At 39.2% G+C, this 27,606-nt stretch overlaps 1 protein-coding gene across 3 annotated transcripts in view; it reads right to left on the reverse strand.

Annotated features, from left to right (window-relative positions):
• The window catches only part of KIF5B (kinesin family member 5B), a 38,436-nt gene extending 26,794 nt beyond the window's left edge, over window positions 1-11,642 (reverse strand). For 2 of the 3 annotated variants that reach the window (XM_049798686.1, XM_049798685.1), the window contains exons 1-3: window positions 11,238-11,642; window positions 1,853-1,940; window positions 141-214 (exon numbers count right to left, since the gene is read on the reverse strand). In XM_049798686.1, the coding sequence (XP_049654643.1) occupies window positions 141-214; window positions 1,853-1,940; window positions 11,238-11,363 (288 nt within the window). In that variant the 5' untranslated portion in view covers window positions 11,364-11,642. Of the gene's footprint in view, window positions 1-140; window positions 215-1,852; window positions 1,941-8,863; window positions 8,968-11,237 lie in introns of all 3 variants that reach the window. The other variant, XM_049798687.1, reaches the window with a different exon arrangement.
• Between the last annotated feature and the right edge of the window lie 15,964 nt (window positions 11,643-27,606).

The raw sequence follows: 27,606 nt of genomic DNA on the forward strand, positions 1-27,606 counted from the left end.
TACCAAAATGTTGCAATGGAAAGAAAATTAAAATTGCAGGATGAAAAGAAGTAGGCATCTTATTTCTACAAAGATAAGACTACTGTGATAAAAAGAGATGACAGTGACATTAAGAAGAAAATTATTTTAAGATTTCTTACTTCCATAGTGTGTGTCTTTCCAGACGATGTTTGCCCATAAGCAAATATTGTACCATTGTATCCTTCAAGCACATCTAAAGAGAAAGAGTATTTTCATTAGGGTTCATTTCCTTTTTCTAAAGGAAAGTCAAATGAAACAGAATGCAAGCAGGCAGTTCCTAAAATGTTCAGCAAGTTAAATCATTCAATGTTTGGGAACTCTGTGCTACAGTTGGGGGGAGGGACGGTGTTCCTCCCTACCCCTTTTAATGCATTAAGTCATCATTGACTACATTTTAGAAGTTTACTGTATTGGAAGCATCTGTTCCTTCAACCAGAAAAATCAGGACTTCAGAGTCAGGAACAAAAAGGAAATCGATACAACTGCCAGGCTGAATAGATAAGTCTTTGATAACTCAGAAGAAGAGACCATACAGGAGAACACTATAATATTTTCTGCCTTCAGGAAAGTTTAATTGTCCAATTGTGAAGAGAAAGGGCTACGCTGTAAGTTTTAAGCATCCTACTCTTTGGCCATAAGTTTATTTCAAATTATGAATGAACCAACCCAAAGCGAGGGGTGAAGGGCTGGTGGGTTAGAATCACATCCTGCAAGCAAACTTTTATTTTCCAAAAACAAGCATGAGATACTCCAAACAGGGAAGTCTTTGCCAGCCCATCATACCCATAATCCATTTGTATCACCACTAGAGCTCGTTTGCCACCTGATGTAGCACAGCCTAGAAAAGCTACACAGAGAAACAGGTCAGATTTTTAGATGGAGGAAAGGGGCAGCATTACAATTCTTGGTTAACTTTGTTTTTTAAGGAGCAAACTTCTGATCTAATCCTGATTACTACTGAATTCATTAAAGGGTTAAATAGTTGTAGCAGCATGGCTTTCCCCACAGCAATTCACTTTTCTAATGATCAAAAAACCCCTACATTTACCCAACCTTCTCTTGTCACTAATAGTTGATATTTCAGGAGTTTCTGACAAAGCTTTGTTAAAGTTATTTTGAAAGTTGTGTCAATTAGAACTTACTACTGATCTCCTCAAGAAATTAATCAATTTTATTTTCAGAGAACTAGATAATTGCTTACTACAACAACTTACTGTGGTATAACCTTCTTTGTGATAAGACTTCATTTTCTGAAGTTAGTAGGCCAATTCTGACAATTCAAGTTTGGAAAAACTGTACACCCTGACATGCACAGCAATAACTCACGTTTAAACTTTTAATTGTGAAGCTAAAAATCATATTCAAAAAATCCTCCTTAAACTGCGTATTAAATGAAAAAGCTTAGAAAAGATCTATAGCATACATGGGATTTCACAAGTTTCCTTTCATCTTGTATTCCTCCAAACAAACTAATGCAGGATGTTTTTACCAATAAACTTAAGGGGGGGAAAAAAACCCAACAAACCTATAAGAGTTACTTTGATTAAATTTCTGACAAACTATTGTAAACAATCTTTTGCAGAGAACTGCAAAAAACCCAAAATATGACAGGTAAATGTTATCAAACGTTGCGATTGACTGAAACAGCAGGTTAAGCATTGACATAATTTATTGGCTCAACTACAGGATGATTTTATACTGCTGTGATCCATGATGGCTCTTATTAAACACTCGGAAAGCAAAAGGGAGCAATAGAAGTATCAGTTTTCACAATGAAATCCACATAAATATGAGACATTTCCTTATGGTTAAAGTTGCTGTTCTACCTTACCTTTGACAATCTTTTTAGCACAATCATTGTATACTTGTTCCTGTGATGTGTTTGACTGGAATACACGGTCAAATATATATGGCTTGGACTGGAAAAAAAAAAAGACGACACAGAAGAGCTATTAAAAACCAGATGCTGGAAGGAGAGCTGGAAGGAGAAGTGGAAGGTGCTTGTTCATATAGTTTAGAAGTAGCCTATGCTGTCTCAACCCAATCTTTTGTTTTATTTTAAGCACTTGAAGACTGTAGCAAGGAAATCGGCTTATATAGTGTTGCCTAAATCTTCACATGCTTGCGTACAAGTAAGGCCTTGAATTAAATACAGTTGTTTTCAAAGTGCAACCTAAATGGTTCTCCAAAACTACTCTGCCACATGACCTTAATTTACTTGATTTACAAGGTAAGCCAATGCCTAGTCTGTGCATCTAAGAATCCCTTATTCTCTTCTACTCTGGTAGCAGGTTTACTCTGGTAAACCCAATTATTAAAACCAGTTTATACCACATCACACAGAACATCCATCTTGGTAATATTTGTTAAAAACCTCAAACCAAAAAGAAACATTCAGATCACCTACAGTCAGCATAACAACTATTTCCCCTTACATGATATCCTTAAAATAAAGTTCCATAAGCAGAAGAAAAGGCCACTTTGGAGTAAGGGAACCTTTCACAGAAGACTTATTTTGGAAGACACTGTAAGAGGAAGCTCTGACATAGCTTTTTAAAAGGAATGTTGGATTTTGTTTTGTTTTAAAGAAGAGATTTTCATAACACCGTTCTACACAGCTGACAATCCATTAGGATATGAACTATTATGCTCATCTTACGAAGTTCCAATTTTTTTAGCATTTTCAGAGCTTGATTTATCAGGCAGCGAAGCAGACAGGCAAGGTTTACAAGGGACCTAGGTCAGTTACCACTGCTATGCTCACTTGCAAGTGCTCCATTTTGCCTAAATTTAATTCATAGAATGGTTTGGGTTTGAAGGGACCTTAAAGACCACCTAGTTCCAACCCCCCCTGCCACGGGCAGGGACACCTTCCACTAGACCAGGTTGCTCAAAGCCCCATCCAACCTGGCCTTGAACACTGCCAGGGATGGGGCACACACCGCTTCTCTGGGAAACCTGTTCCAGTGCCTCACCACTCTCACAGTGGAGAGCTGCTTCCTTACATCTAATCTAAATCCACCCTCTTGCAGCTTAAAGCCATTACCCCTTGTCCTATCACTACAGTCCCTGTTAAAGAATCCCTCCCCATCTTTCCTGTAGGCCCCCTTTAGGTGCTGGAAGGCTGCTATAAGGTCATCCTGGAGCCTTCTCTTCTCCAGGCTGAACAAACCCAACTCTCTCAGCCTGTCTTCGTAGGAGAGGTGATCCAGTCCCCTGATCATCTTGGTGACCCTCCTCTGGACCCACTCCAACAGGTCCATGTCCTTCTTATGTTGGGGGCCTCAGAACTGAACACAGTACTCCAGGTGGGGTCTGAGGAGAGGAGAGGAGAGGAGAATCAACTCCCTCAACCTGCTAGTCACTACAGTCATTCATTATCATCCTCCCTCAAGGATATTCTGGAACTGCCTCTCTGGCAAAGAAACAAGTATAGCTTCCATCTTTCACCCACCCACCACATTCCCTTCCCCAGCCTGACCTTCCATTTGTCTTTTAATAACATCTAGCATAACACGAAATGAAGCTTTTTAGATTCAACACATACCTATCTGCTGAGAGGGCTTGAATTCAGGTGGATGAGCTCCCTCTTGGAAAAAGTAATTACAGCATTCACTGTGTAAATATGCTCAAGAAACCACAAGACTCAGTAGGCAGAAACTATCCCTAAGGTGCTGAAGTTTGTCAGAATGTTTTCCTGTTTTCACAGCAGGGAAAACACAAGCCTTCTTGATTACTCATTTTAGCTTCAAATACACCTCAAAATCCTACGTTCTACAGGTAGGATTGAGGCCATTATATATACCAGAAGACAAACAACTAACAAGTTCCAAGTAACCCTGAGGTAAGAAAATGAAGACTGAGAACACATTACATAAAAAGGTAAGTCACTGTAGAAAAAGATAACACTAGCTATACGTTTTCTTTCTCACTAGCAGCTGTAGTTTCAAAAAGCCTCCAACTTCACAAATATCAAACAGCCACACTACACACTGCAAGTCATCTACATCACAAAATATTCATCAGATCTGTTTCATGCTCAAGTGCATATTTATATGCACTGAAATAATACCATTCTAGAGGATCACATTTACCATTACACCTTGGAAAAATATAGTAAGAAAAGTGATAGTGTGCAATGTCACTGCAAACAATCTGTGCAGTGTTAGGAATTTGTGTAGTTGTACTTGTAAGGTTTAAACTCTTCTCCAAATTATTACTCCAGAAAAATATATAGATGACAAGTATTCAAATTAAATTGATTTCAGAAGAATTAGGGAAAGTTCCTGGATATTATCTTGACAGCCTATGCAGCAACTGTTAACAATACTGTTTCTCACAGATCCCAACATATCTGATCTTTGGTGTTCCCAGTAGACCATGACAACTATGAGAACAGAAAAGTACATTAAAATGCAAACATTATTTTGTATAGTATATATTTGAATGTATACACATACATTATCATGTATTTATATATTACTACAGAATATTTCTGATGCCAAATAGCAGATTTTCTTATTTACTTCAGTGAAATCCAACTTTAAAAAAATATATAAATAAAAATAAAATATCAGGTCTAGTTTCTGGTACAGGAAGATAACTTATTTAGAAAGAACTGTAGGCACAACCTGCAGTAGTCTGCAATCATCCTGCAATCCACAGGTATTTGCAGCAGGTTCTGAAAAAGCCTTCCTTCTCTAAATTTTTAAACAGTATTTAGAAGGTTTTCTGTGTATTTGTGGGTTTTTTGTTTGTGGTTTTTTGTTTGGTTGTTTTTTTAATTCTTCTGCCAAGCAAAGGTTGACTGAATGGAACTATTCTTCTTTATCTATGTTAAAGGAAACTTATGTTTACTAAGAGTAATACAAAGACACAGAATACTTTTTAGACTATCTACTCTCCAATTGCCTCTTAAATGCCTTCATAAGAGAACAAAGCCAAATTACAGTATCCCATATAATTACAGTCTCTTTTGTTGGACAAAATGTTAAAATAAAGAACAGCATGTATGATGAATGCCATGGACGAGTAAGAAAAGAAAACCAACCTGCAACGACTTCACTTGGTCAGTAACGCCTTTAATTGATCTTGTTTATTTATACAGTGAAAGCTGGTAGGCACATGACAAATTCCAATTTCCCTCAAGTTAACAACTGCTACCAACATACCCCCAAAATTTAACAATTCTGGCCAAAAGAATCCTCATGAGGAGTCCTGTTTATACTGCTTGTCACTTCCCTATCCCTCTCAGGTGGAAAGTGAAGGGGTTTTGTACATGTCCTTAGTATTATACATTCCTAGATGAGGCCACAACACAACTTCAAAGCACTCAAAAATCCAATTACATATTTCCCTCCCTTCCCAGGTTGCAGTACACTTATCACACTTATGAAAGATGATTACGATTAGAGGCATGTCCCCGCTCCATCATCACTGAATCAATATCTAACCAAGTAGGTTTAGCCAAGCAGGTTCCAGGATAATTATGTTTTAAGAATACAAGTTACTCTCACTCAGTATGGTTTCACATCTTTGACATCTGCAACACTATGTCTTACCACTTCCCTTTACAGTCTACTTTCTGCTGTAAACAAAGCTAAAACAGTATTACACAGATTACACTGCCCTAGAAAGCTGCCTCATTACCTTTAAGAGATTAATCAAGAAAGATTAAAGTGTCAGATATTTTTTCTATACCAGATGCCTTTTCTTCCCCAAGTAGTAAACAATCAGATATTATGATGAACTGAAAACACAAAAGGTCCAAGCAACATTACCACATGGTGTCTGTAACAGTGGTAGTAGCAGTGTCACTACCATGATATGATGCTGCTTTGACATACTCCAGAAATTTTCAGCAAGCATTGCTCAAATCCTAATGAAAATTTAATACATATGACCTATAAGCAACACATGAAATATCAAGCAAACAAGCAGAGCTTCTGACTTCCTTGCTCCAAATAGAATAGAATCCTTGCCTAGCATTTGTTCTGTCAGTAATCAACTACAAGACAACTTCAGCTCCCATAATTGCTTGTACTGAAGGGATGCGGTCCCACAGCAAAAACTTTGCAAGTGCTCTCACAGCCCTCAGAAAAGTACATCTGCCAACATGATTTAGCAGTAAACTGAATCTTAATAAAGGGTTTATGTTCAAGTACACATTTCTGCAGTTAACTTGAAGACTAGTTACCCATTATCCTTACATAACAGGACACTCAACCTATCTAAATCATACAAGATTTAGAGAATGCCTTAAGTTTCTTCAGAAAAGTTAGGTTTTGTCAGTACTTTCGACGACTACACAAAAATCTGCAGTCACAACCAGACTGAAATCTTACCTCAAAAGTCTGACAAATACTTAAGGTTATCCCCATAGAAATTTATTTTTTTAAAAAAAAAAACCCAACTTATTTCTACCATTATAACTTTCCATAAAATACAGAATTGGTTATTTGTAAATTACCTGAGTTCACCTTATTTTTTACGCATTAGCATCTGAAGCCAAGTCAGCAGTGAAAATTTACTTGAAAAATCAGTAGCATGTTTTTCTACCACAACATACCCAGATGCTCTTTTCCGTTTTTTGCTAGAATGGACAGTTAAAACAATGCTATACCCACCCATGGAGCTTATCCTTGGTGAGAGGTTGAAGTAATAAGTAATGGACTTACCTTCCCTTTAAGTTCTGCATCTTTATTAAACAAAGTTCTTCCCATCAGCACAAAATATGTTAAAAGAAAAATCCCACAAAGAATAATTTCTGGAAAGTATGATGTCAAATACCTGAGTCAGTTCTTCCTATTACTAAGCTAAGGTACTGCTGCTTTGACACACCTAATGGAGTCCAGGACTGCAAACGAGTGAAAAGGCTCTGTTCCAAATTAGTATTTTATTTTTAGGATAAGGAAAAAGGATTTTCTTCTTGTCCTAGCTCTATGCATACAAAACTGCAGACAATACAGAACAGTTAGTGGATCTCAGCTCTGACCCGTTTTTCTTATTTCTGTGCAAATACTGCAACTCAAATATCAACTTTTACAGCAGTTATTTATTGTTACAGAAGGACTAAAAGATGTCATTTTATTTTAAAAAATTGTGACTAGAAACTCAGTTTCCAGCATCAAAACAGAGAGGAATTTTGGAACAAGAGTTTCAGCCAAGCTTTGCTTTAGTAAAAAGTTTCATCTAAAGAGAAAAGCAAGCACTGCTGGCATAAAAATGATCATTGAATTTCAGAACAAAAACCAAATATGAGTAGAGGTGTTTCTAAGCAAGTGGTACAGCAGCCAGGGAATATAGCTCTTCCTTTACATATTACTGTAAGCTAGAATATTTGCTTTCTGTTAAATAATCATACCAGTATCATCTGCAAAATGTCTCTATTATCCACCGTTTCATGGAATGAAGTAAAAAAATAATTAGAATAACACTAAAAGTATGATTGTTTCAGCTACAGATTGCAATTTCTGATTCATGTTTAAAGTTGCACTGTAGACATAAAGCATTTTTATTCATGTGTTTCTAATTAAGCAGTGCTTTCCTTTGCCCTAGCAAATAAGACAAAAAAAGTTGTTTTAAGAATGCACTTTGCTTCTTGCATTTATAAAGTCCGGCACAGCCTTTTTTTTCTGCAATGCATATTCTCCTTTTGAATAATCTGCTGCCAAGAGCTGTAGTAATAGCAAGTGATCTTCACTAACCTGATTCTAACATAAATTAAACCTAGCCTTGCTCTCATTTACTATCCAATACTAGTTTAAAAGGTAATGAAAAAGCAAGCTACACATCTCAAGCTCTTTCCAGGATTACAGGGGTTATATTTTACATACAAAAAAATAGTACTCTCAGCAAATAAAAAAATACAGGCAGATAGCCATGATTCTTTCTTAAAAGCCATAGAAATAAGGAATATACTATGATCATTACTAGAAAAGTTTGGATAATAGAGGGATACTGCCCATTTGTGTGAATGCCCATAACACCTCGCCACTTCAGTCATTTGATAGTACTGTTTTCAGTTTAGGCTTCAGTCCAAAATCCTTGAGTGTCACTGTATTCAGTAATCTATCTTATCTTTTGGACAGTTTTAAGATGAGCAAGACTAGGTATAGAGATGTTTTTTTAAAAAGTATAGATACGTTATGCAGAACTATAAAGCTACTTAGTTGCAAGCAGTTTTACCTTTGAAAAAATAAAGGACATAATCATATAGATATTATAAGCTTGCTATTCCTCCCTGTTTTATCCTACTCAAAAGCCTGAAATCCATGTGCAAATTGCTGTCAGTTTTTGTATAAAGGTACCTTTATGATGTTTAAAATAAAAGCCATAGACTCATAACAAGTCATCCTATTATCTGTTTAAAAAAAACCCCTTATATTGAATTAACAGGAAGAACCATTAGAAAAAAGTATTTAATAAAAATATTAAAGTGGAAAGAAGCCACTTTTGATTAATACTTTAAAAGCTCTTTGCTAGTTAGAAAAGTTTCATCCTGTGGAAGGACAGCAATTTTTCAAAGCCTGCTCTTTAAAACATACCAACCCCATATGTCCCCTCAAATTGCTGTTACACACTAGCTACAATTAAAACAAGTATTTTATCTGACACAAATCAAAATAACTCACCTGTCCAGAAAGACAACCATGCCAGTAATTACATAGGAGCTAGAACAAGAAGGGAGGATAGATACACCAGAGATGACAGGGGAGTCAAGGAAGGAGGAGGGTTTGGTTATAGTCACTGATTTCCCTCCCCACCCTCCTCCAGAAACCCAAATCTGCAGTCTGGTATAAGCTCTGCTTCCAATGTCTCCTAGTTTTCACCTTCTATCTACCTTTAAAGGCAACTCCCAAGTATTATTAAAGAAGCCTTCACAGTTTCAGCACAGACCCAGTGCACACAGAAGGGGCAAGTCCTTCGGGCAGCTGAGGAAAGCAGCTATGTAAAAAAAAAAAAAGTAGCTCAATTACTGTTCAACAGACAGCCCATATGACATGTAGCAATAAAGACAGAAACCAAATAGCTGAAAGTAACCAAACATACAACTTACTGAGGAACATTTTTAGAAATTGTTTCATGAGAAGGACTGTTTCTGTTACTAGCCTCCCTTGGGCAATTCTACAACACACACACAAGAGGTGGCTGCCTACAGCCTTAGGTTGGAAGGTCCGTAACTTTATAAAATAAACTCAGTCAGCTTGTTAAAAAAAATAATTTAAAAACCCAAACAAGTTAAAGTAATTGTCTTAGCAGTTTTAGAGAATAAAGTCGTAACTTTGAGAACATCGATCTTGTCATATATCCACCATTATAAAAACAAAATCACAGAATATCAATCCTTTATTTTGTGAAACAGAACACAAATACTGCCACTGCTACCCAATCTAATAATTCTGGGAGGCATTTTTCCCAAAGTCAGACACAGCAAGTCCTGGCCCTAGGACCACTGAAGGATTTTTTGTTGTTGTAATTTTTACCAATGCAGAAAACACCAAAGTACAGCTGTAACACTAAACACTAATCCCAAGCAGAAAGCCCCACATGATCCCTCAGGAGCATGCCATCAGACTGTTCTACTCAGATATAGTACCACCTCAGCCCAATTTACATTTTAGATATTTGAAAAGCATACTTAAAGAGTATTTAAACAAGTTTTCTTTTAGACTAGAACTACTGAAAGAAGATACGGAAAAAATATTTTTTAAAAGTCAGAAAACTTCAAGGTTTCTAAACTGAATCATGGATTTTAAACAGAACATGCAGTGTCACAATGAATGGGTATTCACTGATGGATGCAAGATCATTTGTTCTAGTTAAGTTTTCCATTTTCCAGGTTTGGTTCCTTATTCTGAGGAGTCTACCTGTACAACCTCAGGAAGAAGAGATGTACTTCGAGATACTAAGTGGCCAGTTGAAATAAGCCTGAATTACCTCATTTCACAAGCTTGCTATTGTTCTTGTAGCTGCAGACTCATGGAATTCCATATTTTATTGACAAATTCAGTTGAATATTAACAGACTAGAGCACTAATACTTAGTCATACTAAAATAAGTATTTTATTATATCACCTCCTTCAAATTCAGACACTGTGCAAAAAAGCTATCACTGGTAGCCTAAAAAAACCAGAATATAAAAAAGAAAATTTGAAGACTGATAATAACTGACATCTAAGTTACCTTCCGTAAAGCAGAACCAGCACTGTCTCTATAGAGGAAAGTATTTATATGAAAACACAGATTAAAAGTTAGCAAAAATAAAACAAACATTGGGAATAAAGTGTGTTTGTACAATACTAACCAAACCAGGCAATAAACTACTGTACTTTAATTTTACATTCCAGTTCCACTGTGTGGCTAAATATGATACACCGAACAAAAAGGGAAGGACTACCTTTCCCCCTGTAACATCCAGATTGTTTTATAACAGGCCTCGTACTTCGTAAGGTGACTTCAGTTAAAATAACTTTACAAACACGTAATAAGCCAAACGGTCTGTTTATTCCGATTTTAAGAACAAAACTTATTAGCTCGAGACTGATTTACAGGTCATAAGCACCACGGAACTGAAGCCTGCACTGTTGTTCTGCATTTTCTTCCCAACTCTCTGTAGACAATTACTTCGATGGTAGGTAGCTCCAACGCATGCATTTTGAGCACGAATTCAGCGGTCAAACTCATCGCGGTCACCGAAACCGGGGACAGCCTAGCCGGGGGACACGCTGCAGGACTCGCCTGTTACTCTCCACCTCGTAATTCACGCATTTTCCGTGGACATACCGAAGCCTGCCCTGTGGCTCGGGCTCGCCAACGGAACCTCACGCTACGCCCCAAGTCGCAAGCCTTTCGCCAGCGCCTTTGTCAAAGGTTTCCCGACCTGCCGCCGCCGTCTCCCTACGACCCAACGCCCGCCGCTCGGGGACCTCTGCCCCCACCGGTTCCCTGCTCTTTGCCCCACCATGCCCACCTCCAGGCTCGCCGGCCCCCCTCCCCAGCTCTGCCTGCCCTCCTCCCCTCGCCCCCACACCCCCCAAAAAAGGCCGCCCCCCTTCCCGAGGCGTCCCCGCCCGCGGGCGCTGCCGAGCGCCTCGGCCCTGCCCTCCCGCCTGCCTCACACCGCGCCCATCCCCGCGGTCTCTGACCCCGCCGACCCCTGACACCCCCTCCCCCCCGGCGCTTCCCCGCCTTTCCCGTCCGGGGCGGCCCCTCACCGCGATGACGACGGTGTCTTCGCCCTGAAACTTGGCGATGTACTTGTCGCCGCGGGTCACTTCGGACTCGTTGAGGGGCCTGAAGCGACACATCACTTTGATGTTACACTCCGCCGGGTCCGCCATCTTAGGCCAACGCCGCCTCCGGGGCGCTCAGCTCCGCCGCCACCCGCCGCTGCCTCTACACCGCCGGCTCCGAGGGGGGTCTCGCGAGCCGCCGTTGCCGCCGCTGCCGGGAAGCCTGCGTCCGCCCAAACAGAAGGGAAAAGGGAAGGGCTCCTTCCTGGCCGCCGCCGCCGCCTCCCGCTCTCACTTCCTCCCCAATATGGCAGCCATGGCGGCGCCTGCAGCCGGCAAGCCCCGGCCCTCCCTCGCCGGGCAGAGGCGGCGCCGGCGGCGGGGAGGGGGGGGTGACGTCACCCTCTGCAGCGCCCGGCCCCGCCCCCTCGGCCGGCACCTGCTGCGCAGGCGCGCCGACGCACGGGCCGCCAGGCCCGGCCCGGCTCGGCTCCACGGGCGCCTTACGGCGCAGGCGCGATGCCGTCGCCGGGGTGGAGGGACAGCCGCCACCCGCGGGTCTGATGCCCTAGGGGCTGCCGTTGGCCTGAGGGGGCGGGGCTCCCCTCAGGGGAGCTGGGGGGGGGGGGGCGCAGCCCCCCCCCCCCTCCCAGCTCCCTGCTCCCCCTCCGCATGGAGCGGAGCGGGTTTGCGGCCACACGGCCATGGTGAGAGGCGGAGAGGTCGCCCAGCCGCCTCGGCGGGCAGCGGTCGAGCGCCGCTTTAGCCCTGACGGGGCGGGGGCCTCCCGCCGGCGGCAGCGGTCCGTCGCGGCGGGCTGCGGCAACGGCCGGCGGTGGGCCCGCGGTGGCGGTGAGGGGGGTCGCGGCACGGCCGAGCAGGGCAGTGCTGGTTGGAGCCGAGCTTTGTAAGGCGCCTGAAAACTGAGGGGCCGGGTGTGAAGTGAAGGCTTAAAGCGGGCGGTTGAGGTAGAAAAACCTCCGGTATTTCTTGTGGGGTCCGGGTCTTTTGTTTGGGTTTTTTTTTTCCTTGCTCGGAGAGCTAAAAGGGGGGGAAAAAAGCACTTCCGTGAGGCGTTCGCAGGTGTCGGGGAGCTGTCGGTGTTTCCTAAAGCGTCCCTCAACCTCGTTGCCTGCACGTCTTCTGGAGCTGGGCAGCAGGTAGTAGTATTTGGGGGAGCGGGGTGCAGCGCAGCGCACAGCTTTTGGTGTCGCTTTCAGTGACGCGAGTCCCTCCCCACCTTTCCATCCCAGCTTAAAAAAAAGAGTCTGCGCAGTATTTTTTTTGAGCTTGGCTTATTGCAAGTTTTATTTATTGCAGGGGGCTCTAATTCTAGTCAAATCAAAGTCTAATTCTAGTCTAATCAAAACTTACGGACTGCATCTAGACAAAGAACGTCAGGTAAACCATTCTGATCAGAGATTCTCGGGAGTCTCACAAGTTTACAGCTGTACCTCTTACATCCAGGTATGAACTTTCAAATTGGGACAAAGTACAAACTCACAGCTTGGCTAAGTTAACTCTGCTTCCTGACAGAAATCACCATTTCTACTGGAAAATTTTCAAATAGCCTTGAAGTTAATAAAAAAAAAAAAAGAGGGAGCCTTTCTCTTAAATTAGTAAATTTTAGTAGGCCAGACTGACTCAGAATAGCAATGTCCTTCCCTTAAAAGTATTCCATTTTTCATTTAAAAAGGGAAAAAGATTGCAAGTTTTAACAGGGACCATCTGAAATCAGACATCCTCCATTTTCAAGACCCTTCTCAGTTTAGGGATTTCAGTGGTGTGTTTTCACTTAGGATAGGTGTGCAAAGAGAACGCTGCTTCAAAACTACTCCGCCTGACAGAAGAATTACCTAATAATCTAGTTTCATCTACAGCTTCCTTTCACACAGCAATACCAAAAATATTTTTGTGCCTGGTTTATCTTATGAGGTAAGCTAAGTTTTCTAAATTGAGTTCATGTTGTAACAAGTTTATTCTTCCGCTGTGATTAAAAACTCTGCAGGACTGTGCTCTCTTATCCAGGGCAGCAATAATTACACCTCCCCACCTATCAGTACATGTGGAAATAGTTGCGTGGTAAAGCCAAGATACATACTCAGTCTTTAGAAGGTGCAGTGCTGCTCCACAACATCTAGCATATGATATATATAGACATCTGTCTACAGTCCTGTTTGTGTTTTCAATAAAATGTTTTAAACATAATTGTTATTAGCCTTTAAGTGTCAGAAAGCCTATTTTTGTTGATTGCTACTTTAGAAATCATTAATTTATATCACAGTCAGCAAGATATCTTAATGCATCTAACTCAACTATTTCTGGGATTATTCATGTGCTTATGGCTAGGAATTTTCTTATACAGCTGCTCGATTTGGATCCTCGCAGTTTTCCTATGATAGGAGGTTATTGCTTTTATGAAAGGTGTCTAAATTTACTACTTTTTAATTGATTTGCTTTCATGCATGAGGAAAAAGAAACGTTAGCTGCAAAATGAACAACTTCATGATTATTACTCCCAGAAGTACACGTCTCAGCTGCTGAGACATCCTTTACCCCAATCTGTTTAAGAAACTTCTAGTTCTCATTATCCATAAGCAAAGGGGATGTATCATTAGCTACATTTGCTGACATATAGTACCTAATGTAAGAACATCTCAGTAAAGGAAGAAACCTCATAATGATGCGATTCTCAAGAAAATAGATGCTTGGGCTTGCTTACCTTTTCAATGTTTCAAACAGCAGGCACTCCACAAAGACATGCATAGGTAATTATTTTAACTATGTTGAAACAAATATGAGAGCATGTGTGAACTATGTAGAAGAAACCGCCCACTTCGAAGCTGTTGGTTCTGTGCAAACTTGTAGGAGAACTGACATGGTACCCCATACTGGCTGTGGGAGCCCTTACTAAATGAGCTCTGCTGAACTGAACGTGAGTGCTCTCATATCTGTTTCAGGGATTCTGTCAAGAAGTTTCTCTTCCTGATCTGCTGTTCAAAATACTCGGCAACCGTTCTTTCACATGACCTACTTAAACTCTGACACAACCATACAGAGTGCTCAAAGAGGGCAGTATGTTATCTCTATTGGCACTAACATATGTCAAAACGGCAGTCTTGAGGACTTGTGTTGAAAGATGCACTGTCACTTTATTGAAGGCAGGGCAGAGACCAAACATCCTGGACATCCTGGTAAGTCCCATTTTGTCACAGTTACAGAATACTCCTTCTTTACCAATTGGAAATGTATTTTCTGTCCTCTATATTGTTATGTGATGTCTGTAGCATACATTTTTTGTCATTTAGAATGAAAGCCTCTGTTTAAAAGTAATCTATTGTAATGAGAAAAAATGATATATCAGTTGTCATAGAAAGTGAATCTTTCTGTTTGGTGTTTAAGCTTAGTATGACCATACAAATCAAATACATTTTCTTTATCTGACAAATAAATTTGGTAAGGTTTCTCAATAAAGACCAATGTGTTTTAATAAAAGTAATTTATCTAACAAATTTGTGTTTGTTAGTTCACTAACCATGTTTCTTGCCATTTATGATCTGAGCAATAAACCTCTAGAAATTCTTTTATGATTTACAGCTCCTTTAGATCTCCAGTCTTTCCCAGCAATAAAAGCATGTTAAGCAAAGGGAATTGGCAAACCTGAGCATTACAGTGAAGCTATATCTGGATAGTGATGTAATTAACCATCAAAATTATCCAGCAGAGTAAAAGTGATCTTGATTTGGTCTTAAAAGAATATTACATGTTTGAATAAATCTTTAAACCAGGTGTTTGTGGAGGAGCAAATTAAAGCTGCTTCCTCCTGCCCTTTAAAGAATTAAATTCTGAGATTCATCAGTTGACAGTACTTGTTGACATTCAGTGTTCCTAATGCAAACACAAGTGCTCTTCTCATTTTAATTTGCAATGTGCTGGGAAAATATAGCACATGACTTCTGAGAATTTAAGGTGCATTCCAGGTCAAATTTATTCCAAATTTGCATGTCAGTTTGTAGGACAAAAGAGTGATTAATCTGCCAGATATGGCATACCTGAAACAAAATTGTTTTGTTGCTTGTAACACACTCTGTAAATAAAGGCTATTAAGATGATTTACGAAGTCTAGCATCATTACCTAACACTGGAAAAGCATAATTAAAAGTAACAAAATTTTATGGTTTAGACAGCTTATTCAAATACATTTTAAAGTTTCTTTACCAAGAAACTGTCTGGTCAACTCAGCTTGAGGAACTCAGTAACTAAATTATTGAGATTAGCAGGTTGGCGGATGGAGTTTAGTGACCTAAGATACTACTGGACTCCAACTAGATTATCTGAAGCTCTCATTCAGTGATGAAGTTCTAAAGCTTCTTTTCACTTTAGCAAATAATATGATGTGGAATGTATCTCCTGTCCCAATCAAGTTCAGGCTTTCATGTGAACTAGAAGGATGAAACATACTTTGAGGATGTATCTGCTTGTACAGATTAACTTCTTCTTGACAAAAATATGAATAATTCTAAAAATCAGGTTTATTTTTACTTTTTAACTGGAAATGCATAAAATCCAGAAAAACCTCTAGTTTGTTTCCAATTACCACAATCATATTTAAGTATTTCTAATAGTGTTAGACTAATTAAAAGCAAAAGCAAGCTCTGGGAATAGTATCACATTTTAGATATTTATTTCGGCTAATTTGTGCAAATTCATGCAGACATTTTGTCAGCTTGCTACCTAAAGCTTTGACTCTGAATTCTCTTTGAAGAAGGAACACACTTTTGGACCTCCTTTATATTTTCAACCATTAAAAACATCCAGCATCTACTGTCTGAAACATCCCATCATAAATCCCTATTCTCAGCTGCTTTTCACTGTTTATCACCCTTACCAAAGTCACCACTGAATTGTATCTTAGCTTGCCGGGTGCCTGCCTGAAGCAGTTTTTTTATAGTTGTGGCAAAAATGGTGTAGCTGTTTTGAAGAGTGAGATTAGACATGCATTGTTTGCCATTGTTGCTAAAGGAAAACTCTTATAACCATTTCATGTGGGAGTTGTTATAGTAGCAAACCTGAGGATCAAACTTTGGTGGGGAAACCCATGTCAGGGCTCTGCTTTAGATTATCTAAAACTACTCAGGGCTGACCTTGGAGAAGAAACCTTGTATGAACAAAGTCTTTAGAGTCCTGCTGAAGCTTTTACTAGAGGTAAAAGCACCATTCCGTCACAGCTACTGTGTGTGACTAATGTCTATATATGAATCACTGAACAAATGAACTTGCTTCATGTCTAGGCAGCAGAGTTTTAGCAAGTTTTCCTTTTGCATTCTATCTGTTTGTTTGACCTGGGAACGGGAGCTGAAGGCAAGGAGCATGACTTTCCTGACTTCACGAAGATGCTTTATTCACAGAAGGAATCAAGAAAAGTAGCTGGGCTAGAAGAGGCAAAGCAGAAGAACCAAGTTTGGGGGCATAAAAGAACCAGGCAGAAAAGTCTGTGATTGCTGCAGGAGCTCCTTCAGCATCAAGAATGGGAACTAAGATCCCTCACTTTCTACTGTCAGCAAACAGATGTGGAACGCTTCAGCAAAGCAGGTGAAGCTTTGCACATGCAGAGGTACACCACCCTATAGCTACCATATGCTTTGTTAGTGAAAGGGACAGGGGCAATGGACCTGAAGTGCAATCATGAGAGTGTCTGTGTGGTAACGGAGGTACTCCAGAAAAGAGTTGGCTCAGGTGCTGCAGAGCAAAATTGATGCCAGTATGGTGTAATAATAGAGAAATTTCCAGTCTTTTTAAAAGACAAAGAAATTATACACTGGACAAGCTTTGCAAGAGTTAGCACCCAAATGTTTAAAAAGGACACAAAAATGTTCTTGGCTCATCCAACCGTAAAGATAAGGTATTGACAGGAGTGGTGGTCTCACAATAGCCTGATGTCAAGCCACTGATGGCTATGAACATCATTGGTTTGCATCTCAGGTTGCATCCAGAAATGACAATAAATCCCACTAAGATCATCATTCTGCCACGTACTGAGCTGCTGGTGAAATTAGCATTTCATAGGAAGCAGAGACTAGATCCTTACCTGAAATGCAAAATGGAAGTCAGCCTTAGCTATGTAACACCAATATATTCAGAACGCAACATTTTTCTCCCCACTTCAGAGTTGCCGTCCCCCCCCGCGTTTCGTTTCAATTTTGCTTTCTCCTCTTCTTCACTGCAGGATTGCTCTTCTGAAGGAGCGTATCCCAGTAACCTTGCTTGGAAATAGCAAAATTGTGGATAAAAGATGTATATTTGAAAATATAGCCCTGCTTATTTCTTCACTTGCAAATGGCAAAAAAATTTAGGGGACACAAGTTACATCGTGAACTTTACAATCAGCAATAGATCCAAAGATTGTGCATCCTTTAAAGTGTCAGTCACAGCTCCTCATTGATGTGACGTATCGATCACCTTGCTTTATTAATCTAAGTGCTTTTTTTATGTGCCAGAAAACACCACTCTAATATAATCCAGGTTGGGTCATAGCTAATTTGTCTTCCTTCAGACCCCAGACTCGGAGAAAGGGGAGAACGGAAAGTAGGTTGAATGATAAGGAAATGTCAGGCTATGCATTATGATCATATAGCAATGATATGTATTCTCTATCAAAATACATCAGTGTCATATATCTTGTGTACTTTAAAGCACATCACAGTGTCTGTAGCGGTCTCATATAGCTGGCTGTAAGGGTGTCAAAAATAGTATGCAATGTCCCATCTTGAGTGTGCAGGAACAAATCCCTGGGTCTTTTTTTTTTGCAGAGCGCTTCTGCCTTGAGATTGTGCAGGTGATTCAGCAAGATCTTGTTTTCAGTGATTCAAAAAAACTTTTGATGGAGCTTATGGAGTCTTCTCTGACACTTTAGCCACCGCTGTGATGAAGAGTAGTTAACCAGGCACTTGCAAAAAAAAAAAATCTAAATTCTTCTGGTTTTCTGAATTTGAATTTACAGGTATCAAAGGAATCAAAAAGCCCTTAAATGTAGCAGTTCAAACTCCATCTTTTCATATGTTTCTTCAAAAATCTAAAGCTCAAAAGATATTAGTATTTGGGAAGGTCTAGTTGATTTCTTAGGGAAGGACCTAAAAATCTTGCCTGAGCAGAGCTAGCATATTGCATTCCTTCTTGTTTATTAATTCTTGTGGCTAACTGGCCTGGTTTTTCACACTTCTATCAGCCAATGAAAATTAAAGACAGAATCAGTTTAAGATGTATGCGGTTTGTCTCCCACTGATACTGTTCCAAAAAATTATACCTGTCTAGATTTTTTTGTTCAGTTCATGCAGGAAAAAACATCAGGGTCTATGACTACTGAGGGAAACGGTGGTTTTCACCATCGCTACACACATGCATACAAAAAAAAATTATTATAAAATCCATATTTATTTTTTAAGTGTCATTCTTTTTAGAAAGATGACCATATATATCTTTTTACTTAGCAAATTTGAAACATGCTTATACTCAAAATCATGTCTGAAATCTATTGGCAAAAATATATTTTATTAATCTCTCTCTAATTTATAAGCTCTGCAGAAATAATGCCAGAGGAATCCAACCCTTTTTCTAGTTCTTTTATCAACAGAATTATCTCAATTCTGACATTTATTGTTGGTGACTGCACATGAGTTATGCAGAACAGAGCTGACTTTCAGAGTCCAGTTTGAAATTGCTAAGCTGAAAGTGCTTTTTCAAGTTGTATGCTGAAGAAATTTCTTTGGCAATGGTAAACCATTCATGGGGGGGGTGAGAGGGTGGGACAACTGTGCTTCAAAATCAACCTTTTATATTACGTTCCTGCTGACCTCATACAGAGTCACCATCCTGACTGCTAATCTTCCCATAAATGGATGGATGTGTGCCTTGCATGCAGAAAAGTTAAGAGTCTTCATTAGCTGGAGAGCCGCCCTAAGTGAAGGGAGAGGTGTGTGTGTGCACGCATGCATGCACATATATTTGTCATAGTGCAATTCATACCGTTTTCTCCATCTCCTCAGAGTCATATTTTCATCAAACTCGTTTACCATGCTGTCCAGAGGATATACAGGATACAATAGAGAGGTTTCATCAGTTTTTCAAGATGTTTAGTAAAAGTCTTTTTTTCTTTTTTTTTTAATCTGGATGTTTGCCACATCTTACAACATGGAGTTACTATGTGGGAAAGCAGCAGTTCTTGGTAGTTATTCAGAAGCTTTGGTGCTAAAGTGCTGATTTAGCACACTAAGGAGTGGCTGAGTAAAGAAAAGAAAATCAGGTAAGGGATGAGACAGGTACTAATCACTTTCTGGCAGCATCTAAAGAGCTTTTGTCGTCCTAAGTAAACTTCCATCACATCCGTATTTCATTCATGTATGTGGTCAGTTTTCAGCTTTTATATAGCCCTAGCCTGTCTATCCAGCCCTGTAATGGTTTCCCCTGTTATATTTGTTGCTTTCCCAATGTCCAGCAGGCATCTCAAGCAGTTCAAAAAAGTATAGCTGCTAATAGAACCTTTCTTGCCTCTTGCTTTAATTATATTTAATTTTCTCTTCCTTAAGTACCTTCACAGCATTAGAGATAGTTGGTTTTGCCTTCCATGATTTGTATGACTTTGCTGCTGTTTGTTCATCTGTCCTTGCCTGTGCTCATGGCTTTCCTGTCCTCTTTTTTCTGGTAGTGGTGACAGGATACAGTTTTTCTTTCTCCCAGAGTTGCCACAATGCTTTCTACTGCATCACTCCAGCTATCAAATTGCCTGGAAGAATCACTTCTGTCATGACGCCTACCAAAATGGTGAATAATGTGGGCAAAGACAAAAGAACAGTGAGAACAATTTATGAAACCCCTTTTATTTCTGATATTAAGAAGGCATGGATTCACCTTCAAAGCTATTCATCCTTTTGACCGTGGTACTTCTAAGTTCTTCTTCTTCACTAGACATCAACAACCTTGTTGTTTTCCTAATTGTTTGGAGAACATTATAAAGCATTGCCAGAAATAAAGAGAAAAAATGGAATAGTGGAACTGAAATTGCCTTTGTGATTCCCACGCCTCTTAAATAATTGTATTCCTATTTGTCCATATGCACCTCTTTCAGAAACAATAGTATCATCGTTCCTGGCAAAGAATGCTTCCTTCCTTGGTTACAGCGGTGAAGACAGGGTTTGTACTTAGATGGAAAAATAAGGAAATGGATTCCTCAGTTGGTATAGTCTCCATTTTTGGAATCTCCTAAAAGCATTAGACTTGCCACCAACTAAAAGGAAAGGAAACATAATAAAGTTTTCAAGAAGGTTTATGTCCTTTAAAATGGGAAACAAAGTGCCCCTTGCAGTAGCTGGAACTTATGTAGCATACTGTGAGCAAAATTAGAATTTCCTATATGCCCCTTGCGCTGGCCAAGCATTTAACAGGCAGCACACACGGATGATGGTAGATCTCTCCATTCCTCTGAGTATGGCTCAATGATGTGGGATTAAAGGTTTACCTTGAAGAGTATGTGAGGGTTAGGATAGCAGAAGAGGGCTGGGAGCTGAGAGGGAGGAAGCTGAATCAAATGGTTCATTGGCCGTTGCAACCTGGCAGATCAGCCTGTAAAAGGTTATTAAAGCCACTGCAGATTTGAAACCTTGTGTGGCCTTTAGTTCCTCTTATCTCAACCACCGGACCTCTACCTGGCCATGGCTCAGCAGGATAGTTAGTCTGCATGGACCTCGTGCTGTCACACTGAGATCACTAGAGGTATCCAGGATAGCTACTCTTCTCGTACTTGAGGTACACGCATACTCAAAATATGCAGTGTAGCACAGATGAGCACTGGTTTTGTAGCCTGCTCAGAAATGAAATTCTTACAGTGAGAATTTCATCTGCATAAGGAGTATCATGTTTTTTTCCTTCCAGTACTGGTATCTTGTGTTGCAGTTAGCTCCCAAAGGGATGGAGGAGTGTCTTGATACAGGCAAATTTAAATGTTTGGAAAAAACTTAAACTTTGATGGGAAATGCTTTCACTCATCATAATCAGTGAAATACTTTTAGAATAACTTGTAAAATAGTTTTATAGATAGACTTCAAAGTTCTTCAGAATATTTTCTAAAGTGAAGATGTATTGGAAATTAATTGAGTTAATGTCGAACTTCTCATATGAGACATCAACAGTCCTTGTACACTCTAGGTGCAGTTGACATTGTTCTTAACACTGGTCAGGGTTAGCAGCCTTGTAACAAATATGTGTATGGATATCAGGGTCCTTTTTCAAGTGTTTTCCTTGGAACAGGCTCTTCTGTGTTTCTGTTATAAAATTCCATCTTTGTTTACATGTTACTTCTAAGCCTCATCTTCCTTTTTACTTCCAAGTCAACAATAGTGCTGTTCTCTATTTTCAACAGTTTAATTCCTCCTATTTTCAGAGGTATCATCAACAGCATTAACAAGATACTGAAGTAATTTTATTGCAGAAAATTGCCACTTCTATTGTTATGTGCATTTGTCGTCATTCAAAAGTAAATACTTTGTATTTATTTACTTTGTAAATATACTATCAGTATTTTATGTGTGATATTCAAATCATGTATATATTTACCACTGTTAATAAAATTCAGTACTAACGATCGAGTATCCAGAGCAGATATAATTCCCCAAGTTCATTTAAAAATGGGAGAGGAAAGAATGCTTCTTTAATCCCTTCGCAATTTCTGGAAATCTTTGCTCTCTAACATTATCAGCATTTCATGGTTCACAGTGGCATAGGTGAGTACCAGACCTAATATGCTTTGAAAAAAACTGTATATATATGTGGTTTACATTTCATCTAGGATTTGCAAGGTTAATTGTATCAGTCTTTTATGCATGAATTGATTATCTGGATCAGCTGCCCTTTCTGTGTAAGGATTACAGATTACACTGATTACAGGTACATCAGTCCTACTTCCACTGCTGGAAGGTCCAGCCTGGTCTACAGGAAGCAGCACTGGTTGCTATTATTTTAGACATATAATATTTAGCAGAATAATGTAAGGGTTAACGCACAAGTTCATGTTGATTTAATAGAAAAAATGTATTAGATTCCTGTCGTATTCCCCACGGCTAGATTTCCCTGGGAAAAGACAGACAACAATGGAACATTGTTATAAGAAACTCAAAGTGTTTTAAGATGGAGGTTGATAAGTTTCTGGATGGGAATCACAAAACAAGATAAGAATGACTCTGAAGTTAGAAGTAAAAGCTTGAGATAACTGTTCTTTTGTATCCAATTTATTAGTGGGGCTGGTACCCAAATGCATGTTGGAGAGCAGATTCTGTGTGTTTGTAATGTTTTAGCCTCCCATTACAGGACTCGTGTTACTTAGCTATGGGGGTTGGGTAGGGGGTGGTGGGCTTAGTGCTTGGCGAGGTGCACTACTGTTGCTTCTGGTGTTAGAAGCTCTTGGAACAACTTAAGGATCTTTTGGTCAATTTACTTCCAATTCTTACTACTGTAAGGCTGTTGGGAAATGATTACTCCTGCTTTCTTCTTACGGTACACCAGAGGTACAGCTGTTGTCCTTTGTCTCATGTCTACAGGCGATCAGGAAGGGTGTGCACTCACAGGTATGGGACTGTTCATGGAGTAGTTGTAAGGCTCTTTTAAGACTAAGTGTCTGTCCCAGTGGTTCTTGGATTGCCTGGGACATCATTCAGTGACCTAAGTAATCTTCTTCAGTCATCTGTTGCTATGTTCTAGACTATGCTAAGATCTGAATCCAGAGAATGATTAGCAGTGCTTGTAAGGCTGGCTCTTTGTAACTCTGAACTGCTTAGGACTCTCCTTTCTTGGCCAAATACAGGATTTCTTGAGAACTCCCAACTGAGCATTTGGTGGATGTTGAATGTGTAACAAGAGCTGGTTTTGCTCTGAATACGAAGTACATTTTTGTTTTCTCCTATTTTACATGTAGATGTGGGAAGTGGCACAGCTCTTTCCTTGGGAGGCAGGCATTCCCTTTCTTGTACTTCACAGCTCAACAGCATGACTTGGTCTTTACGAAAGACAAGTACTACTAGCATGCTGGTTGCATCACTTTAGAATTAACTAAAAAATCCAATGTGGTATTTTCATTAAGATCACTGAAGGCTTTACGAAATATATAAGATTGTAGAGGAAATCCTTTCAGAAAATCTTGTATGTATTAATGAAAGTATAGCAGAGTCCACACACAAGTGTGTTCTGATGCACAGAAGTTTTTTACTTTAAATAGCATTTCTCTTATCAGAAAAAAAATTATACAAACATGACAGATTTTTACTCAGCAAATCCATTTCTTTGTCTGTAAGGATTTTATCTGCACACACAAGTGACAAAAGTAATTTTGCTTTGTTTTTTATTCCTGTTGGACATGGTAATTTTGTATGAGGTAATAAGCTGAATTTTGTTCCTTCCTGTACATGGTCAACAGAATTTACTGCATTGCTAGCAAATATATTTATGTAAATTGATGAGAACACTGAAAAAGGGCCAAAGGTTTGGTTTGCTTCAGACAGGCTTCCCATGAGATTACTGGTGTTCATGCCTTTGATCTCTCCCCAAGGTTCAACATTAAAATAAACAAAATCCTATAAACAAGACTTAAAGTTGCTGTCAAGTGGTTAATTGATTATTATTTTTTCCAGTTTACTTTGCCCCCCCCCAAAAAAAAACCCAGCCAAAATAATAATTGATTATCTGTGGGAACACTGTTCTTCTGCTAATAACTTTGTTTTTGGAGAAATACCAAGAGAAAACAGATTGTCTAAGGAAACATCATATACCACAGTATATAAGAACCTTGGTATTCATGGTCTGTAGTCTGGCTGTTGTCCAGGAGAGTCTCTTCAGCATTTTGACTGGGGAAAGCTGAAGTTCCGTCTGCCAGAGAGGTGTTACTTTCTTTTTTTTGACCTTGCCTGGGGCAGGAGGCCTCTTAGAGTGTTAAACAACCAGAACAATTAAACCCTAGAGTGGATTTCACCTAACCTATCATAAGCACCTAGAATCTAGTCTAGCATCTAGTCTAGTCTTCCTAGTCTCCTCTTATAGTCTATGGACGAATTTAAATACCCAGAAAGTGATTTATGTCATTGTAAGATAGGTCAGATAAATTGTCATTTGGAGAGGCCCATGTACCTCCTGTTGACTCTAAAAGAGCCCAGGTAAATTAACTTAGCTTTGGACAGCCAAATCCTAGGTGCCTAAAGCTCAGGTAGGATGAATACTGAGCTGGGCTCCTAAGTAGGGGAATTTTATTCAGATGCTTAAATTTATTCACAGAGCTCTTAAATGTAAATTTGAATCTACCTCAAGGAGATTTCCAGAAAACTGCCTACAGCAGCAATGCATCAGTCTCAGAACATCCTTTTTAATTATACGATTGTCTCAGATGTGCTGCACATATTTAGTACACTTTTTAGAACAGTTTTTCCAAACCGGAGGCTGTATTTGGCACTCATTTGAAGGAAAGTGTTCAAATGATGTAGAATCAGATTGGTTCTCTGTCTGTATTTTTCAAAGATCAAACAGGATCCATTAAAATATTATTGATTCAAACTTTGTGCTGAGTACTCTCAATAAGACGTCTGTCATTAGCCCTCTGAAAGGGCTGATTAGACTCTGATGTGAGTTATGAGCATATAGAAGCTACCAAATCGTATTTGTGTACGTAGTGAAAGGTGTAGGACAGTAGCAGAAGGTAGGACTAGATGATGTCCCGAGCTCGCTTCCAGCCTCAGATATTCTGTGATTCTGGGATAACTGCACTTCTGGCAGTACATGTACGTACATCCCCTCCCCTCCTCCCCCTGTGCCATGACTTCTCTGTTGTTCTGTCTGCCCTATTATTGCACTGCCTCTTAAAAAAAACCCCAAACTGAAACTGGCTTTTAAAATGTTTTAAAGAAGCATTTTACTTTTATGTCAAAGAGGCAAATTTGGCAAATGTCTGTGGTATATTTGAAAGAAAAGTAAGGAACAATCTGCTTCAAAATGGAATCCTTTACAGATTGACTAAACAGCCTGCCAGTAACAGACTACTAGGCACTTTTCCCACCAGGTGGGAACAGAAACACCATTATCACTGAACGCATGTCATATTGAATGAAAACAAACCCTAAGTGCAGAATCATGTAGTGAGGTTACCTACCCACACAGGGTTAAAAAATTTGACCTCCTGGTGTATTATAAGTATTTAATTGACACTTTGCAATGATCAAAATCAGACATTCCACTGGCAGAGTACAGCATACAATTTTCCTTTTAATTTAGATATCATTTTATGTGGTTATCAGAGTGATCATCTTTTTTTTGCAAAGGTCAATGAAGACAATCGCATGAAAAATAGGCTACCATATGTTATGTTAAGGGATATTTTTGCTATTTTCTTTTTGTCTCTAAATACACAGTTTGTTTTCATAGGCTCCAGCTTATGACAGCTTATGAAATGGTCCTTATTATCATTAAATGTATTTTAATAATTTAGAATCAAATCACAAAACTCTCAGCATGTGCAAACAAAATTAAAAATAAAGAGAAGAGCAGTATCAATATTTTGAAAATTTCTGCAATCTTTTCAAGTTCAGTTTTCGAAGTAAGAGAAAGTTTTCACTGTTGCAATTGAGTTATAAGTGAAAATAATGAATTCCACATCATTCAAGATGTAGTATTTGAAGATAGGAAATGGTTTAGTATTTTAATACCAGACTCCTGAAGCAAGCGCTCACAGATTGATTCATCTATATGCAACAGTCCTCATTCAAACAATACCTATGATTTTTTTTATTCATTTTTAACCCTGCAGCAATGCTTATGATTTCCTAAATAATTGGAAAAAGTTGATGAATGGGACTATGGAAATCTTATTTGCTGAAATCAAAATATGAAAGAATTATTTTAATTGAATGAATTTCCTTTGGATTTTTTTCTGCTTTGCCATATTGTAGTTTTAGAGCAGTCAAACGATGATGGAAGAATAAGTATCATCTCTTAATATTACATGTATATGATGATACACTGCCAAAATTCAAACTCCTTGACTGCATTACACTTGCTTATCTTTTCAAATACTGTTAATGGAGCTTCAGGGCTGTCAGAGATAATCAATCAGATAATAGATCATTTGCCTTTCAATTGTGCAAATGAATGCAATGGATGTCTATCATAAATGTTTTGATATTTCTGAGGTTGCCACAATAAAATATCCTTTCCAACAGAATACTCAATTATTTTGTCAGAGGAACAAATATATCATTGACAAAACTTGAAATGTTTGCCCTAGCAAGCTATATAATTTTAAATCATGAACATTAGGTCTGTACAACTGACTGTATTATATTGTTTTCACAATATGCTGATTGCCTGCTGTCTGACAATGAGCAATTCTGCATAAACGACTGTAAGTCTGTGCAGAAAACTTTTCCATTAATTTTGGAAAGTACATACTGTTTCCTTCTCTTAAGGCATGTATTTTTGCTTCTCAGTGTGAAATTATCATTGTCATCTATGATCTTGCAATTCAGGTTGGGAAAGTAACCGGGTGAAATTGCAGAAAGAATATGTAGACTCAGCCAAACTCATAATCGTTATGTTTGCTCTGCATCCACTGTATTTTGTACCAACAGACTCCAAGTATTGGCTTGCAATATCAACTTGTTAATTAATAGGGTAATGCTAGTTGCAGATGAGTCTGAGCTATTTTGCAGATGCATTTTAATCTTATCTTGTATGTCTGTATAGTTTCTAAAGCAATATAGTGTCCTTCAGTGTTGAAGCTGCTTGGGTATTCACCGAATCTTTGTAAAAAAAGCATTCCCAGTGTCCATACAAGGCAAGAGCTGCTATTTACACAGGCATTAATGAGCCTTTCCAGCACTCTTCTCCCTTGCATGCCATTTCTCTGCCTGGGTTGCAAGTACAGAGACAAAGTCCCAATGGCACAACTGGCAAAGAATCAAACACAGAGCCATACCCCTGATAGCTAGGTCAAGACGCAGATCCATTTACTGAGGTCTCATACTTTTACAAATGAAATCTTTCTTCATTTTTCCATGTCTCGGTGATTTTCTGCTCAGTGAGATAATATCCAAACCCAGAAGCTTTTCAGAAACAGTTGCAAACAGTCCTGCTTTATTTGATCTGCAAATACAAGCCATTAGGCCTAGAGTTAGTTGGAGGGGTTTTTTAGATTTTTTTTTTACTTCATCTTTTCTGCCTTTTACTTTGGAGAGAAAAACATCTGTTTACCTAAACAAGTGATGAATTGAAAGAAGATCACACAGTGTCTGTATATATTTAGAGGGCAGCTGCATGTGAAATACACATG

This window comes from Accipiter gentilis, chromosome 4 (genome assembly GCF_929443795.1).
Source record: "Accipiter gentilis chromosome 4, bAccGen1.1, whole genome shotgun sequence".
In the NCBI taxonomy this organism is placed as follows: domain Eukaryota; kingdom Metazoa; phylum Chordata; class Aves; order Accipitriformes; family Accipitridae; genus Astur; species Astur gentilis.